The following is an 18,955-nucleotide window of genomic DNA, read 5'->3' as shown; positions in this document are numbered from 1 at the left end:
CACAAACTGTATGACCTTTATTTGAACTAACTACATGACCTGTGAGTGAACTAATAACACTATATAACCAATCATTAGGATCATTTGTGTTGCTAACACTGGAAGCTCAGTTCTTACTGACAATGTATGTACTATGTTAATCTAACACTGGAAGCTCAGTTCTTACTGACAATGTATGTACCATGTTAATCAGCAGGGAGAGACTTATTAATGCAATGCACCGCCACAGGGAAGAGCCATACCCCATAGTTACTAAAGAGGGGAACAAGCACTGGCCCCAGGTTCTGAAGGGTCAGACACATGACGATCAAGTGGGACATTTATGGCAAGAAAGTACAAGCACGCTTACATGCACTACAATACACACCTCATAAACTCCCTCTTACACCATATACTGGAAGCTCCAAGGGCAAGGCTAGTGGAAGGCTATCATTGTAACAGCAGGATGAGATAGCTGCAGGGGAGGATGCTCTCAGAAAGACTCCATTGTAAAGAAGCTCCCACATGATAGGGAAAGGTCACTAGGGAGGATACTTTGTTACAGGTACGGCTGCTGGATCAAGGTCGTGATGCCAAGAGGCTGGGACCAGCCTGTGCACCAACGAAGGGAGGGCCAAGTCTAAACCGCGGTTACTCCCCAACTAGACAACCAATCAAAAATAATTGTATTCTTGCTGGAATGTATATACTGTTATATGTGTTTCAGGGCTCACTCTTTGACCTGTTGGCTACAGACTAACAGCTTGCTGACTGTGGTTTTCAGAGCTCAGACTGAGTCCTTGATCAAGACCAATACTTATTCACACAGAAAATAAAACACCTCAAATGAGAGAAGTTGCCTGTCCTTCATCGAAAAAACGAACACGCTGACAACACAAACAGCAGATATTTTGAAAAAGGAGTATTTATATGAAAAGTAATGCATGAACAGTTTAAACCTATGCAGCTAACTGATTAGAGAAGACAGTTAGATAACATTGGGTGTAACTGCTGCTGTGGGTCATTTCCTTTCTAACTGATTCATGACAATCACACATTGATCAAGAATTGGGGGTTTATTAAACTACAGCTCAAGCTACCTCATTGTTTTGGTTAGTAGTTTAACTATGTAGTTGATGTCTTTGTCTACGCATGACAGAGTTGCTATGACTTAAAAAATGAAATGATATTCAGGAAGCCAGAGCAGATATTTTATAGCTGGACTGAGACAAAAGCCAGGGAGATCAGTGAGACTACTTCACCACTGGAGGGCAGCAGCAAATTTCAGATGAGTCTGATCTGCCTCAAATTCACATTGACAGCAATGATACCTTCACTGTAATCGGACATGATAGTGCGCAGCGGACTGCCACTAATTATAGTGTTTCAAAAGGCAAATGGTGTGTAATGAACATATCGTTATGACTTTGGTACTCTAAATAGTCTTGATGTGTATAAGTCTTTTTCACACCTGACGACTGATATTTTTGAATGCTTGAAGGAGAGACACAGAGGTGTGTCTTTGCAAATAAACAAATCCAAGCACTAAGTAGAATTACATACTGATATCTTGTTCACAATGCAATTGCAGCACAGAGTAGCTAATTATCGTTTCACCGATTAAATAAAGCAGCAACCACTAATCGACTGTTTTCACGCTTATTAATTTAACCCCAAAAGCATGACAAACTAATTCAGGGTTCTGGAGAAGGAGTTTACGAGGCCGCCCTGAAGGCAACACGGGTTATCACCACCATCACAGTCAGTTTGTCATCCCCCTCCAAGGTGTCACAGTCGGCAGCTAAATACCTGTTTTACCTTGCGTTTTATTGAGCCATTTTGATACACATTTCTGCTTGACATCTCGGGGCTTTCGGTGTCATGAAGGGAATCAGGTTTTTCGTGTTTTTCTTGGTGCTTTCCGCGTCTCTGCTGTGCACAACCGAAGCGGCCAGGAGCAGGACCAGCAACCAGAACAGCTTCCGACGGGCAGCTAACGGCATCTACCAGACTCTGAGCAGTGTTTTCGGAGAGGACAACATCAGGGGCTTATACAAGGTGAGTGTGGGACATGCTTTGTCTAGATAACACCTGGCCTGGGCCGGTGCTTGTGGCAGGAAGCAGCCAAAGCGGGTTTGTGGTCTGAGAATGGCGAACAGGAAACAAGCGCGCCCAGGCCTGGCCAACAAATTCACGGATGCCATTTTGAAAAATTAGCTTTTATCCCAAGTTTTAGCCATCTCTAGGGGCTGTCAGGTGAGAGTGAGGTGTGTTTTCAAGCGGTGTCACTTAAACGCTATGGTAAGCTGTGTAACTACTGTTGTCATTCATTCATTGTGCTGAGTCCATCAGCGAAGGCGTCTTATCATGTCAGCGCACAGATGGCATCTAACTACAGTCCCACTGGTCCAGGCCATAACATTGTTCCCTCATGTCCAGGTTATTAGAAAGCTGCTCTTGCTAAGGAAACACATTAGCTTGCACAATCTCATTGGTCCAGCTGCACTTCCTGCATTTTGAAATCTGATGGTATTTCCTGAATGTGGCCGCCAAAGCAAACAGTAACATATGTTAGGCCACACACGTGATTGTTCACTGTCAGACTGCAGCTGTAGCTCGTTTGATTTCGATATGTAATACAAAGCCTAGTGTCTCATTTTGTCTACTGATAACAACATGCAAATCCCTAACTTTACTTCTACAGTGATGATCAGTTTGATAAAATACACCAGACCCCTCATGTGACATGTCATCTTTGTCATGAGGGATATTGTGGCATGTCAAGCACAAATTTAACTAATGTAATTATGAACGTTGCAATCATTTCTTTCAGCCAGGACATGATGTTAGAAAGACCTATTAAGTTTGCAGGCAGTATCACGGATTGCTTCTTTCTCAGTGTGAAAAGGGCACCTGTGTGTGTCTATTCCTACATGAAAAAGGGAGTTGGTTGGAGAATTGGTAAATTGATGTTTAAGTTAAAGCATAAACTAATGTTAGGCAGGATGTACGGCCACGTACATGTTCTTACCTTTCACTGTGGGTTTGTATCCATTACAGTGGTTCTGATTGATTCTTCTGTTTGTACAGTAGGTGTAGATTAAACATTTTAATGTGACAAAAAATGAAACCATCTCACCCTTCTCTGCATTTCTTGGTCCTCTAGTTTTTCTCCAAAACGACAGAGCGGTTTGTCCATGGAGTGGACTCTTTTCTTGACACCATCTGGAAGATCTGGTCAGATTTGCTGGATGTGATGGGCATTGACTGTAAGTTTTAAATGTATAATCACATTGCTTACAAAGAAAGATGGGCACACAGAGGGGGGCATAGTTTACACTTATATCTAATTATCTACCTCTTCTCCCCCCCGTAGCCTCAAACCTCAGCCACTACTTCAGCCCCACATCTCTCACCAACTCTCCAGCACGCGCCCTGCTCCTGGTAGCCGCTGTACTCTTGGCCTACTGGTTCCTCTCCATGTTCCTGGGGGGTTTCTTTTACCTGCTGCACGCTGTGTTCGGCCGCTTCTTCTGGCTAGCACGAGTCACACTCTTCGCCCTGTCCTGCCTCTACATCCTGCAGAAGTTTGAGGGCGACCCCGAGCGCGCAGTGCTGCCCCTGTGCTTCATCATGGCGGTGTACTTCATGACGGGGCCTGTGGGAGCGTACTGGCGCCGGGGAGGCGGGGCAGGTTCACTGGAAGAGAAAATCGACCACCTGGACACTCAAATCAGGCTCCTTAACATCAGGCTGAGCCGCGTGATTGATACCCTGGAACGCACCGGGGAGCAGTAGGGGGCATCGAGGATGAGGATGAGGGGGAGGGAGGGGATAATGTAGAACCAGCTGCAGCTGATGTCAGAATACGGTTTCCTGTACACGTCTGCAGCAACACAACTACTGGGTATTTGCAACTCTATTGTCAGATGGGGGACAAAACAGTATTTTAACTGAGTTGGTTTTAGTTACAGAATATGTAAAAATCCTCAGAGGTGTGGACAGCTGACTTGGAGCTTACGCAATTCAACCAAACAACAATTTTTTTTCTTTTTTTTTTATCTCAAAGCTTTGAAAGGTTTTTGCTACATCTGTGAGGAAGTTATCAGAGAGATCTCCTTGGTTTTCTAAATGCTGGGCTAATTCTACACCTCAGCTACTTTGTAGAAACTCCCAAGTTGGGGCTTGAATTTTTGGTGTTTGAACAAACATCGTCAATTCCTGTGCAAAATGAATAGGCATATTTTACACATTTTTGTTTATTTCTATCTATGTGAATAACCTGGGGATTACAAATCGTGCACAGGTTTGTCCACAAACATTTTTTCCCCTTTTTGAAACTAGTAGGAAAAGGGTTGGGTGTGTGATGTAAGGGACCGAAACATATTTCTAATATGTAAAAATCCTCAAAATGTTGGATAGTCGTTCATTGTAAGATTTATTTATTCCTTTTTCCATCCAAAATGTTGAAAACATGTAGATCCAGTTCGTTTCATGCAGTCTCCGTTCCGTAGTGAAACATAGTGTGACATCAGGACCTCTTTTTCATTATGTTTGTGTGTGTGTGTGGGTGTGGGTGCATGAGCAAATGCATCTGGGTGGCCTACTCAAACGTGTGTGCAAATGCATTAGTGTGTGTGTGTGTGTGTGTTACTAGCTTGTGAAATGGAAAAGCACTGTATCAAAAGTCACCATCAGACTAGGAGAAAATGCAGACAGGCAGCAAAATCTCAGGGACTCAACCAACACATGTATAGAATTGGAAGAGAGATATCAAGTATATTAAAATCATGTCTTGGTCTCTTTGAGTCACTTCAGTTTTTCAGATATGGTTTGAAATCTGTCTCAGTAACGTACAACACTTATTGATAAGCTGGTGTGCAGTTTGTATTCTTGCATCATGTTGAAATTGCAAAGTTTGATTAATGTCCGATTTAGTCCAGACTAAAATCCAGCTTTTGATTCAGGGTTTTGACAGAATGGCTGAAGGGATTTTGAATATTTTAAATGTGTAAATGCACAAGCATTACAATTGTCCACAAAAGTCACATCACACTGGTTGGAAGTATGACTTACCATCTTTAAGGATGAGGATCTTTAGTGAAGTATAGTAAATGGGATCACTTTCCCAACTTGATAACTGATTAAATTAGGTCCTGTGCCTTTGATCATGTGGCAAAAATGCATTTGAACGTGCAACGAAAAAGGCGTACATTATTCTAAATTGTTTCATAAAACCATGTGATAACAGCTCTTACCTGTAATTCAATGAGATTTACAACCAGCCTGATTGATACATCATTATAACATTATGTTAAAACTGTGCTTTAGACACATGCTTAGTGTGCATCACTGTAGACAACTTTTTATTGTTATTATTTATGCCTTTTTTTTATTTTATTTTAATATTTCTCATCATGTACTGTCATAAGAGGCTGGGAGTTTCCCTACCATGCTTCTCTATGTTGAACACAAGTCTTCATCTATTCATATTCCCCTTGGCACAGTTTTTTGTATTTTAAATTTATTGAATCTGGACTCTGTAAACATGTTTTTATACAAATGACCCAAATGCTGTGGAAATTTGGGGTAAAGCACTGAATGCTCTCAGTGTCTCATGAGAAAGATTGACTAAAGAAGGACACAAGTGAGTAACGCTGTGGGATGCTTGAAATGGTCAGAGGGTTCCTACAGTTGATGACACTACTGAGGCCAAAGAATCCAACCAGTAGTTTTACCCTTGATTATAAAACTCAGCATTTTTTGTATGTTTGGGATGCTTTTGTTTGCCCCTTCTTCTAATGGCATTGCATCAGTATTGTAGTACCAGGTACAGACAGATGGACTCTGCACATTCAGATAATTACCGCTGCATTTGGTTTTTCATGTATTTAGTACAATGGCTAGATTTAGATATTCTTATTAGACCCATTGTCTTGATTTTGCTGGCTTGGTGCCAAACACACCCAGTTTGTCCTTGCAGTTAACCCCCACCCCCGCTAGCCCATATAGCCAAAGGAATCTGCGATTTTTACGAGCATGCTATGTTTTTATGCCTGTACTTATATGTTAAATTATATACATGTTGTTGGCGACTTAGGTAGAGAACCCTTCCAAAATGTGACATGTGATGTGATGAATTGGACAGATGTTAATTATATAGGGGATTTGTATTATAATGAGTCTTTTTTTTCTGTAGCATTACAGTCAACATTTGCAATGATGATTGTATTCTGTTATGGACCAAAATTGTCACTAAACTGGACAAAAAAACCCTCTGAATTTTTCTCTCATTCCACCATTACAGCCACTCTGTTTAGCTCGTGTTCTCTGACATGTTAGCAAGTTGTAAAATGATGAAAAGAGGTGAAGCGGACTCGAAAGAGGAGCTTGATCTTGGTGTCTTGTAGGATGTGGTTGCAGTGTGTAGCCAGTGACTGGTTTACATTTCACTAATGTGTGTGTGATTCATGAAGGTGTTAATTGAATAGTAATAATCATGCATGTTATATGTTTTACTCAGTTTTCCAATGGATCGTGGCACTAAAGTTGGGAGTCAAGTGATTTTAAGTGGTCAAGCTCTCTTTCATTATTATATGGAATTTGAAGCACAGGCTTGATGCTGTGCTTCAGTTGCTTTAGGATTTCTGAAGATTCGGGATTTTGAGGGGTGCTTATCGGGTGTTGTATTTTAGATACTTAAAGCAGGAAAAAAAAAAAGAAGGATAAAATGTTTCTCTCGCACTATTTCATGAATTATTCCAAGCACCATGAAACCATGGTTCCGGAGAGAAAAATCAGCTTGAAAACACTGCTCATCATGGAAGAGCCTGTGCATCTGTACCTAAAGTTGCCACTAGCTGTAGGTCTACTCATGTACCACTTGACATTACCACTGGGACGTTGAAAGATGCCAGCAGATCTGTTGTTGGTGTCTCTCAGCACTGGACTGAGTGCTACATTCAGATTATATTTATTTGCTACTGAAACTTCCTCTTGAATTGCATTATTTAATGTACTGTATCCTACTTTCTCCTGTTATTTCATGTAGTGTAGTTTTTATAAGATGCTGTGCCAATGATGCATAATTTTCTTTAATATAAACCTGCAGTGTGGAACTTTTGTCTCCCCCTTCTGGCTGTTAGAGTAATTACATAATGTCAACATGTACATGACATGACATATGCCTATGAAGAAAGGCTTTTCTGTACTGTTCTTCTTTATGTGGAGCATCAGAAACCTTTCATGCGCACTTCTTAGATTTTTCCATCCAAGGCTCCACCATACTCACTACTGTCACTACGGTTTTGCCCCTTAAGCTCTGGCAAATTACTGGTTGCTGGTTGATGTAAAATACATCACTACCGGTGTGCCAGTGCAGGAATGTTACCACAGACACCAGATTTTAAAAACTGAGATTTACCTGGCTCTGATAGGCTTATTTTGCAACTTATTTTGCAAGGGCTTCTATGTAATGCACCGTCATTTACATGTAAAAGTCCCACACTGCAGCTTTAACACAACTATTTGTATGTTAGATTTTGAGTAGATATTGTTCTTTTTTTTTAAATTTCATGGATAATGTTTTTAGACCTTTTTTTAAATCAGAATATTTCTGTACTTCAGTGATGTGGCAAGCACCAAACTGTTCTGCCTGCTGTTGTCCACTTCATTGTGTGAGTGTGCGTCTTAATCAAAATCTGTTGATGGCTAAATGGTTCTTTTTTTGTGTCAAAAGTGAAAATGAGGTCCAGATTTGAATAAATTAAACACCACAGTATGACAAAGACTTCTTGAATTTCTGATTTATCACTAATTCCAAGCAGATGTGGCTTCCCTGCAAAGTTTGAATGTGTTTGTGGTCATTTTTATGCCATAATCAAAATTATGTCAAGTAGTTTACAGGTATACCAAAGTCACATGAATCCACCTAAACTAAGTCTAGTTTGAGCTACAATTTCAATTAGGTTTTAATTTGTCCTTTTTTATTGGATGAATCACTTTAAATACATTTTAATTTTCTAGTACTTGCTGATAATTTCTACAAAGAACATTTCTGGCGCTAGGAGGCATTGAGAAAATTGCGGTGTTTCCCAAAAGTTCATGGTGTTTTTGGAATGGATGCTCAATTTTAACAGTTAACTTGACAAAGAATGTTAACTTGAACATATATTTGATCTGTGTTGTTATCCGTGTCTCTCAGAGTCAGCTGGGATACCAGAAACGATTTATCTGTAGTACTCTACTGAATAAAATGGTGGAAGCATTTATATTTAATGATAAGTATGTAAGTGGCATATTAAATATAAGTCTGTCGACCATGTTAAAAATCTCAGCTGAAACAAAGAGCTACAACCAAGATTTATTCCTCAGACATTATAAAATACCATATTTATTGCTCAACCATAATGTATCAAACACAGATTGATAAAATCAAATCAACTGATCATGTTTAGAGTGATAAACACCCAAAGTAAATTCTCACAAAATGAAACGGTTCCCCTTGTTCGTAGTGTTCCTCAAATTTTAGAAAAGTAAGTAATAATTGAATGTGGACTCTGTAGCTACACATCAGGCAACTCTTAATTTTTCAGCAAAACCTACAATATCATGTTGCTGTGTCTCGTGTGCCTGAGACAGGCCAATATTCATTACTAAACCAATTTATGGCTTCAGATTAACGTCCATATGAGTGCATTTGGAATTACCTGAGAGTACATTACTGCTAGACTGGTTACTTTGATCCACATCCTGTCCTGTCCATTTTGTTCCTCAAGTTGCAGACAATTCTCTAAAATGGAATCGGATGACATAGCAACCATGTTGTTGGTCATCTACAAACAAAGGGTAAATGATGTCATTATTAAGCTGCTGAAACTGACAAAGTAATCAATATCATACTTATGCTTCAAATAAAAGAATGATGTAGCTCATGCCCTGACAATAATTTGTTGTTAATAATTTCAGGTATGAATGTAATGTGCGGCCAGATTCACTCATTTAAGGCTGCTAATATTAATATTAGCATTTGCTGGCCAAACTTGCTCATTCTAGCAAAGTAGTTCAACATCTGTTTTTAGTAGCGCAGTAGCCACAACATATTAGAAAAATCAAACAATATTGTATTAAATGGGAATTCCTTGGATATTTTGCATAGTAATTTTCAAATTTAAGTATACTGGATATCGGCACCAAACATCAGCTAACGGTGGCTTCGTTCGAAAAGATCAGAATCTGTATCATTAAAAACCTTTATCGATTGAATTCTACCTAAAAACAAAGTATGTCTATACAGTCTTGTGTTGTAGGTATTCAGTTGGTCTAACACTTCACAGGTTAAAGCTACAGTACAAACTACAGTTACATTATTATCAGCATCAACACGTCTTCCTCATTACTGTGTGTGGTAAAAACAACTTTCCACAAAACATTTGACAAGCAAGACTGCAAGTCTGACCGCACCTACTAAATGTTATCCTGGAAGAAACTAATTACATAATCTTAGTGTGAAACTCTGTCTGGCTTCCAATTCTCTATCAGACACAGGAGAAGTAACACCTGACCAAATTGCTGATATCTTTCTATAAACTGCTTCCACATTTTCAGCATCATTCCTGCTGCATTAAGATGTCCTCCAAACATGGATTCAGCACCACTAATAGAACCAGTACAACACGTGCATAAAGCATCTTGTCAACTCCACCAAATGAAGTAGTGTATAAAATCAAGTGATTCCTAGTTATTCTGGCTTGGTCCAAGAAGGCAGCAATCCAAGCAGGATCATTTTGGTGTTTATAGTCTCATCAGTTAATAGGTAATGTGACTTACAGAGGAGTTCCTGCGATGGGCATCCGGGTGACTCTGCTGGACAAAAGGTGCATCCTTCATACATGTCATTATCATCCCCTCCTTTTCTCACTGATTCTTCACTGTATGGAAGTCTAGTGAAGCAAAAGTGTCTATAGAAATATGTAAAATTGTAAAAAAAAAACCAAAAAAAAACAAAGAAGAATTGACATGATGTCCATATTCAGTGATACTGTTCACTGAGTCACTGGCTGTTCACAGGCCAGAGTTACGAGTCACACCAGGCTCTTGTGGGCTGTCAGAAGCGTGCCACAACTTTTATCTCCAGGCTACCTGCTCCACCTGAGCCTGCCCCAGAACTCTGAGCTTGGTTTGATCCCTGGCCCAGCTGGATATGGTGGAGGCCAGAGTTGAAGCTGGCACACAGCAGACTGGTGGAGTCACTAGGACACAGAGAAACCAGTGGACCAGCACCATCCAGAGACAATGTCCCTAAACAGGCTGAACAGAGGATGGAGGACAGAGGGTTGGAGGAGAGGATTGTAAAAATACTAAATGCCAAACAAATGCCTGTATATGTGCCTGTGTGTATCTTACTGTATATAAATGTCTCCATCCGTGAGTGGGTCTTACCTGCTGTGTTCTGATCCCAGATCTTGACTGAGCTGTCATGGGAGGATGTTGCTACCCAGGCTGTGCCACTTGGAGACATAGGCAGAAACATACAGCAGGCTGTGGTCTGCAGGTGGCCTCTGTACTCCACAACTTTACAGCCGGGCTGACGCAGGTCCCAGAGCTAATAACACAGACACAACTCCACTGAGAACAAATGACAGTGTCAGAAGTTTCAAAACTATCTGCATAAGACACTGGCCGCATTAGAGGTTTTGCCGTAACAACTGTCCACGTGAACACAGGGGCTGGAGAATTACTCGAACTCTGATCTCATCAATAATAATAGAAAACCACCTCTTATATTAATAAATCATAACAATTATGCTGTAATCATCTATCTATCCACCTTAAAATTAACAATGAAACAGCCGTGACATAAATTATTAATCCAGTGCGAGATGATTAATTTTTATTTTCATTAAACTTACATTAATTCTTTCTGCTTTTTTGGACTTCACACCAGTAAAGGCACAAAACATAGTGTTTACTAAAGTTGGTGTTTTTCTCATATTAACCCAAATCAAGGCAGACAATAGGTAACCTGCTGACAGCCTCAGTTGATTCACCATCTGTGCACCTACACCTAAACAGCCACCTCCAGTGGTCTCACCGTGGCTTCACAGCCCTGGCCTCCAAAGCCATTGCTGCTAGACACCAAGTAGTTTCCATTTGGAGAAACGTCACAGTGAGTCTGGATGTATTGCTTGGCTGGAAAAGTATTGGTCACCTGCCATGCACGGCTGTCCCACACCCTGTACACACACATGAAAGCACCATAAGCATACAGTATATGTGCACAATCACATTAAGGAGGCATCCTGACATACTGCTAAAATACATGGCAGGATCTAACCTCCAAGTCAGAGTAATAAATAAAACAGAAAACACCACTAATTTATAAAAAAAAAAAAAATAGAGGTGGAATAAACAAGATTAGCATGACTTATTCTCAACAAACAGTTGGCTACTTGAGATGATGTCAGAGGTCAAAATTTGAAGGAGCTTTTAGGTTAAGTGTAAAGATGTGTAATAACTACATTCTCAATACAGACGCAAATGTAAAAAAGATTATGTACAGTTCAGACAGTTGCTTTTTTTAGGGTATATGAAGGTGTGAAAAGATTGCCTTTATCCATACTTGTCCCTGTTTGTCCCTGTCTGCTTAATTAACAGTTTCAGTGTAATGTTTCACTTTGTTGGATTATCAGTCGTGTTGTATAATTAAGACATTTGTTTGACTCGGTTCTTTTATTGCTGTTTCCAAGGATTATGATTTGTTTAAAGGGGTTCACCCTATTGGTGTAAGTGTGTGAGACGTTTCAGCGTTCTTCCTGGGATGATGGAGTAGCTCAGCTGCTCAGTGAGGGAGAATGAGAACAGGTTTGAGTCCTTATGTCCTCTCAGCGGGGAGGAGCTGGGCACTGTTAAGATGTAGGAAGATGGGTATGATAGTTCTGTAGTAAATGACATTTAATGAAATGTTTTAATTTGATGCAGTCCACCATATGTATGGGCACCGTGGATAAATTGTGATGTCAGCAGTAACTACAAATCTTACACCAATGTTTTGTTAATCATTATGTTTGCTGTTGATGTGTTTGTGTGCTCGGTTTAGCTCACCCATTACCTGCCAGGTGGTGGGTTCCACTTAGGTGAGGTGATGGTAAAAGGCCTTTAATTTGAGCTGAGAGTATGGAGGAGTAGGCAGCTTGTTTTATTAATTGCTTTTGTTCTTTTTAATTCAATTTAAATTGCTTTGTTACATTTCTTGTGTCTCATTTTGCCTTTGTTTCAGTGAGCATGTTGTTGCTTTTTGAACGTCTTTTTTCAGTTTTGGTGCCTCATAACATATTCTGCCCTGCACATGGGGTGGCGGTGCAACAGAAGGGTGTACACAGACAGAAAACATGCAAAATCCAAAAGTATGGGCACAGAACTAACTTCCAAAAGGACAATGATCTTAACTAAGCTACATTTTTGTGTTGTATACAAGCGTATTAAAACCCAATAAAAACCTATGCTTATTGGTCAAAATATTATGGCCTGATGTGAATTTTATTTGTGTTAAATTGTGCATTATAGTGTTGAAGATCAGTATTCTTTTGTTGTCAACATAACTGCAGTATTCATTTCCAGAGCCATGTGTCCAGAAATCTTTCAAAAAGACTTATGTTGTGACTTATTTATTTAATGTTTTGATGTTGTGGATGATACAGTTTCCTAGTCCAAATGTTACTGCTAATTGGGACTTGACCTATGACTGATTAACAGGCAGACCAGAAACTGATTTAATCTGACACTTTCTAATCTAAGTTACATCTAAATTCATATGACCAACTGGAAACAAAGTTGATTTCTTTTCAATTTCTGTTTTCTTGTTATGATGCAGCTGGCACATCTACAGTTTTATAGTTACATTAGCAAATCCTTCTGTACCTTATGGTCTTATCCTCAGAGGTCTGTACTACAGACGAGCTGCCTGGCACCCAACACACGTGAGTAACCTGGATGAGAAGCAAGGAAAGTGGAAAAGTTTAAAGCCTGCAGGGCATGAAGTCAGGAAGTCAGGTTGAATGGCTTATTGATTTGATTCTTTGTCTTACGCACTCAAGTACACACCTAAGGCAATCCATTATACTCAAAACAATTCTTTATATAAGGTTGTGTGCACAAAAAAAGCAAATACTATTATTCTCACCAGATTTCTAGAAATGTTGTGTCTCTGTTCACATTTTGCAGATTCTATATCCCACAGGCACATCCAGTTGTCACGAGAACCGGTGCACAGCTTTCTCCCATCTACAAACCACAGTAAAATCCATGCAGACCAGTAATGTGAAATAAATAAGCATAAAATTACTAAATCACATTGACAGGCAAAAGTCTCTGAAGCCCCAGGACTTGAAATATATAAAAACAAAACATGAAAGAATTGTACCCATTGCCAAAAAGAACAATTCAAAGGAAGCCTACTATACTAGTTTTATTAGTAATTAAAACATGTGAGATAATAAACACAGCTCATGATAAATAAAATGTTCAATTTTAAAAAGAAGATTCCACTTGTACTCAGGATAGGTGGCAAGTCGATGCATTACTTCATCTACTGTAGCAGCGTCTTGACTGACCAAGACATGACATCAGCTCAGAGATAATCCCTCAGCCTTTGACTCTGTCCAGCTTGTTGAGAAGTCTCTGTCACACGTCAAACTGGATCAATAGTCAAGAGGCCTGATGGTGAGTATTCTTACAAACACTGTTCAAGTATGTTTGGCTCTGTCATCCAACAACTACATCCACAGTTTTGTGTTTACATCACTCTTGTATATTTAGTGCTGCAATGAGTGGAAGCCAATAGGAACAGAGATATTCAAACTAGTCTGCAGATGATTCTGTCCTCTGCAGAAGGAGGAGATGAGCTGCTGTTCTGCTTTTGGATTAATATTCGTGAACTGCAACCAACCAAATACAATGCAAGGAATTGAGAAAGTGTAAAACTATGAATTTTTTTTACCGTATGCTGTGTTTTGGTAGAAATGAGATGCTATCTGCATGGTGATACAGTATAACATGATACATTTGGTATGATAACCTTGAGTTTCACCATGTATTCTGACATACTTTAATAACAGATTAGCGATTTTATCTTGAGCAATCAAAAAGTTACTTGTGAGTGAGGAGACGTATTGTGAGTGTGTGTATGTACCAGGGCTGATAGCTACTCCATTGACCACCAATTCATGCCCACAGAATTCCTGAATAGGTTCGTCTCCCTGGTTTAGGTCCCACATCAGGACAGTCTTGTCCCGTGAGGCACTAAAGATCCATGTACTGCCTGGATAACACACCACCTGGAAGAAAGATAGAGGCGCATTTCAGAGGAGATGAGACCAGAAGATACGCATATATGTGAAATGTTTAACAGCTCTGAACAGCGTCACATCTTTATCAGTTTGGGCACACACAGTATTGACGTTACCTTGGTAACCTCTCGGTTGTGACCCTGGAAGGACTGACACATCCGGCCTTGTTTCCAGTCATACACCACCACAGCCTACATGGGCAGACAATAATCACTACTGAAGGGTTTTTCTCAGAATTTCACATTCTCATATCAGTGATGCATGTACTATGACCCCTCACGCTTGATACTGTCTAATGAAAATGTGAATCGTATAATTTCAGCATTTTTCTTGCATTAGGCATTCTAATAAATTATCTATTATAGTGGTTCATTTATCACTTGAACTTTATATATTAATTTACCTGGTCGCTCCCACCAGAGACGCACAGATCTGGGCTGAGGTTGGTGACAGTGTTGGTGGAGCCTTGATGAGCAGGTTCATACTGCACCACCTGACTGTCAAAGGTATTTTCTGACTTCTCACCCTGAGATGTTCTGCACAGAAAACAGCAGTAGGTAAAAAGTTCATTCGCACATTAGACATATTCTGCTGTTTTCATTAATATCAATGGTGGTGATGATGACTGATTAAAGCCTATATCTGTATCTGTATTATTCCTTTACAGGCTAGATTGAAGAAATGATTGTCACCTCCTTTGCTGATGACACTCCCCAACATGTTATGTTTATTTGATAAAATGTGTCACTACTCCATGCAATTCGTTTAAATTTTTAATGAGTTTTTAATATTTTGAGTCTGTGAGTAGCTCCTCCATTGTGCAGTGTATTGTATGCAATGATCATCAAAACCATACCCATAAATTGAGGACCTTTAGTATACATATTGACATCTTTTATAATCATTTGTTTCATTTTTCTTGAGTGTAAACGGTCTATATGCTGAAATTCTGCTCACGATTACTGCATAGTACATATAAGGACACAGAAACTGTTGCAGTAGTGCACATCTCACCTGTAGAGCTCAGACCTCTTGCGAAACTTGCTCTGTAGTTTGCCCATGTCTGCTAGGCTCCTGCAGCCACACTGACACACACAGAGAAACGCTATCAAACTAGGACGAAAATCACGGCTGCATCCATAAATGTCTGGTGATGAACAGAGGCGATGGATCCAGTTCAGTTCAGCTCAAAAGCTCAGTGAGAGTAATTCTCTACCATAATAGCAATAATCACATTAAGCACAAGGAAAGCAACAATGTTCTTGCTCTCGTTCAGTGTTCTAAAGTACAACATTGCCATTAAATACACTCAGATCATTGGCTGGAAATCCAACATTTTCCAAACTCAAAGGCTTCACTTTGTACAGAACATTTCTAGAATCATGTTCTAATTATTTTCCTTTCCCTGTCAGTCACGTTCTGTATAATACTATTTAGGGCTCACCTTCATAAATCTTACATGCCAATTTAAGCAGATATAGTCTCTCGCGGTGAAATATCTTGCATAAGGGTAAGACAGACCAGTCAACAAGGTGAGATTAAACCACACGTTCCCACGCAAACACTACTTGTCACACACACACGCACAGCTAAGCTCCTCCCTCGTTATCCCGGCGTACTTCTCAAACAATCGACAGGAAGGAGAGGGCTGAAATCCTATTAGAGCCGCATCATTACTGTCACAAGGAATTAGTCACCCGAAAACGCCTGCTATGAACTGTGCTGCCAAACATTACATAACAACACCAAGGGGTTTAAACCGTTGTTACTAATGGTGAAAAAATGGTTCATGACCCGTGGCACACACTCCTGAAGTTAAGTGAAGCAAGATTTCTTACCTGTCAGTGGCAGGTGTGGTCACTGTGTGATGCTGAGGCGGTGTGGCTAGCTCGCTAGCATGCTAACTAATCTTTATCTGTCATGCCAAGACAGATCGGTGCTCTAGTAGCACAAAAACGTGGATGTACAAACGTTAAAACTTGGTAAAGTCGTTGTAGAAACGGCCGAGGAGCGTTTCCCAAACACTGCCATGATTACGAGTTGTCCTGACTGCTGGGAAAGTGGACAGAAGAGTCTTTTAACTACACGGACCCATCCCTCCCTCCGTAGCGACCGTGGAGCGACGCTTTCTCGTATCTAGGCGAGGGCGAGGCCACGTGACACGGGGCAGGAAGTAACCGAAAGCTTTTTCTCTTACAAAATAAAAGCCTGGCGTACTGCTCAAGATTTATTGAAGCATTTCTGCTAGTTTATGTTTCCTCCATCTACAATTGCATTCGATGCATGTGAATAACTAATTAATATTCATCGTTTTTGTTTTTTTTTCTTATTAATTCAGTCCAATGAGCATGCCTATTATTTGATGAGGTACTTTTTCACCCTTGTCACATCTACACCCTGGATAAACCTGCTGGAGGGCACTAGGGCAAAAATGAGATGCTGAGCTCCCCTCCGATCAACCCCCTCTCACATTCCAGTATATGCACCACATGAGCACAGCGTCATCTGAAATTATTAAGGCCTTAAAATCTAATTCTGACAGGGGCCCTTTTTCAAAATAACAAGACCTCAAGACCAGGTAATAAAACAGGGCCCAGGGACCTTGTGGCCTTTAACATCACCAGTTAATATAGTGCTTTGGTCATGCAAATTCCTGTATTCCGTAACAAACATTTGTAATAAAAGTACCACAAACCTGTTGCCACACAGTAGCTTGGGGTGTTTGGGGCCGCTAGGGATGATGTGTGTTGTTTCAGCCAACAACATGATGCATTTGTTTGAGGGGGAATCTCAACTTTAAACAAGATTATGCTGAACAACACTTGACAGGTTAAAATGTTACTATTACTGGCTGGGTGTCCCTCCAGAGAGCTGGTTGATTGACCTTCATTACAGGCACAGGTTAAACGGCTCCCCAAGATGGAAATCTGGGACGAATTAAACAGGTCCCTGGACAGCTAACATACTACAAGAACCATTTCACTATTTCGGCGTTTCTTTTTATTTCATGTTTTCATGTGCCTTGTTGTGGCTCTGCTTTTCGCGTGTTTGGTGGATAAAGTCATGAAAGATAAGACTTTGGCTTCATGAGCTGGATTGAAACAGATGCATTACATGCAATTAAGCACTGAGTCACTGGGATGTCCCTATTTAAGTGGTCTAAATAGGCCACTTAGTTAGGTTACAATCAACACTGCTCAATATCTATGTGAGATGACCTCAATTCTAACTTTGTTTGCAGCAAATGGTTTAAGTGAGTATGACTACAGTTAAACTCTTGAATTAGTTTGTCAGATATTTTGCAGCAAAGTAAGGTTTATCATAATCGCATCACAAACAAACATATAATTCCAACGCTTAGTTGTCTCCAAATTTGAGTATCTGCCACTATTTCAGTCACATGTTTCACTATAAATATTTTCTTCGTACGTGCAGTGGCGACAGTAGAGTTTTCCTACACATGTCCCTGCACAAGTGGAAAAGCAGTCCACAGCCTGGTTTGTCTGCTGAGGGGTCTGTTATAATAAAGTGTGTGAGATCCCCAGTCGTGATATGCTTTTACCTTTGCCTTGACTTAAACATATGGTACGACACTGGCTTTAATTTGTCAGTGAAATGAGACAAAAGCAGACCATGAAGACAAGTATTCTCACTTCACTATAATCTTCAACCTGATGGCGCAAGATTCAATTTCCTGACCCACACAGTCACAGGGACAAATGTAGAGATTTACTGTACGTCACACACCGCTGAAGCACCGACAGTACAGACAGTACAGACAGTACAGATGGTGCAGTTAAAAAGCCCTGAACTTTGGCCTGCAAATGCCCATCTGCTAATTTGACTGTTCAATTGTGTAGCTATTCAAAATAAGAAGCAAAGTAGAGCAGTCCAGAAAAATGATTCTTAATTGAATCAGTCTCACGGGTGGAACACAGCCTGTGACCTGCCAAGAAATAAAGCTCGCAACTTTTCAGGCAGGCCTTAAACACAAAAGGCCCTTAAATCAAAACTGGCCTATAAAGCAGGTCAGCACTCATTCTACAGCCATGGCTCTGGACCTTAATCTGACTGGGATCCTAATGAGAAATTCAGTGTGTTGCTGAGGCCCAGGATGCACAACAACTCACACAATAATATGTTGACTCATAAAATGATTGTCTGTCCTTCCAAAATGAATGGATAATGATGAGCCAAGTGTTTGGTTGCAGAAAAAAGCTGGAGTACAAGGCTAAAATCCCTGACAACACTAATGGCACTGGCAAAAAACAGTGGGGATGATCATAATGGAACAGCTGTGGATACGTGATATGGCTTCTAAACATCCATCCATCCATCTATCCACACATCCGCTTATCATTTCATCAGTCTGTAAGAGTGTGGGCCTAGTGCTAGAATAATGTGACTGCTGTACTGCTCTAAAGTTTGTTAAAGGCATGCGGAGCAGATGAGCTGCATGTAGCAAATTACACAGGGAGGATGCAAGTAAGAAAAGGACACGTGAACAATGTAAGACGACAGATTGTCCTCACAACATCAAGCAATCCAAACCAGCTACACCACAAACTGCACGCTGCACACTCAGACTGTGCTCCACAACCTCCACTCACTCATGCAGTCACAGATATGTG

At 40.3% G+C, this 18,955-nt stretch overlaps 2 protein-coding genes across 2 annotated transcripts; one reads left to right on the top strand and one right to left on the bottom strand.

The window, feature by feature from the left end:
• The first annotated feature begins 1,744 nt into the window (after positions 1 to 1,744).
• On the top strand, positions 1,745 to 4,834 carry bri3bp (bri3 binding protein). The gene is made up of 3 exons (XM_070834205.1): positions 1,745 to 2,037; positions 3,146 to 3,248; positions 3,356 to 4,834. Exons 1-3 carry the CDS (start codon positions 1,861 to 1,863, stop codon positions 3,775 to 3,777), a joined length of 702 nt encoding a protein of 233 aa, XP_070690306.1. The 5' UTR covers positions 1,745 to 1,860; the 3' UTR covers positions 3,778 to 4,834.
• Positions 4,835 to 8,978: 4,144 nt separating this feature from the next.
• Positions 8,979 to 16,424, bottom strand: wdr31 (WD repeat domain 31). Its single transcript, XM_070834148.1, has 10 exons — positions 16,163 to 16,424; positions 15,339 to 15,409; positions 14,728 to 14,860; positions 14,441 to 14,515; positions 14,168 to 14,312; positions 13,160 to 13,260; positions 12,898 to 12,965; positions 11,072 to 11,213; positions 10,420 to 10,582; positions 8,979 to 10,287 (listed from the first exon to the last, which is right to left on the bottom strand). Exons 2-10 carry the CDS (start codon positions 15,383 to 15,385, stop codon positions 10,085 to 10,087), a joined length of 1,077 nt encoding a protein of 358 aa, XP_070690249.1. The 5' UTR covers positions 15,386 to 15,409; positions 16,163 to 16,424; the 3' UTR covers positions 8,979 to 10,084.
• Positions 16,425 to 18,955: the final 2,531 nt, after the last annotated feature.

This window comes from Pempheris klunzingeri, chromosome 7 (genome assembly GCF_042242105.1).
Source record: "Pempheris klunzingeri isolate RE-2024b chromosome 7, fPemKlu1.hap1, whole genome shotgun sequence".
NCBI lineage: Eukaryota > Metazoa > Chordata > Actinopteri > Acropomatiformes > Pempheridae > Pempheris > Pempheris klunzingeri.
The sequence above is the reverse complement of the archived record's forward strand: the minus strand, read 5'-3'. Positions and strand labels throughout refer to the sequence as shown.

What these genes read in the sequence shown, in the direction of transcription:
- bri3bp (XM_070834205.1), top strand. Translation starts at nt 1,861, where the DNA reads ATGAAGGGAATCAGGTTTTTCGTGTTTTTCTTGGTGCTTTCCGCGTCT. An exon ending in ACATCAGGGGCTTATACAAG is followed by an intron (nt 2,038 to 3,145) that starts GTGAGTGTGGGA and finishes TTGGTCCTCTAG; the next exon opens with TTTTTCTCCAAAACGACAGA. An exon ending in GGATGTGATGGGCATTGACT is followed by an intron (nt 3,249 to 3,355) that starts GTAAGTTTTAAA and finishes TCCCCCCCGTAG; the next exon opens with CCTCAAACCTCAGCCACTAC.
- wdr31 (XM_070834148.1), bottom strand. Translation starts at nt 15,385, where the DNA reads ATGGGCAAACTACAGAGCAAGTTTCGCAAGAGGTCTGAGCTCTACAG. An exon ending in ACAACCGAGAGGTTACCAAG is followed by an intron (nt 14,313 to 14,440) that starts GTAACGTCAATA and finishes TCTTTCTTCCAG; the next exon opens with GTGGTGTGTTATCCAGGCAG. An exon ending in ACAACATTTCTAGAAATCTG is followed by an intron (nt 12,966 to 13,159) that starts GTGAGAATAATA and finishes CTTCTCATCCAG; the next exon opens with GTTACTCACGTGTGTTGGGT.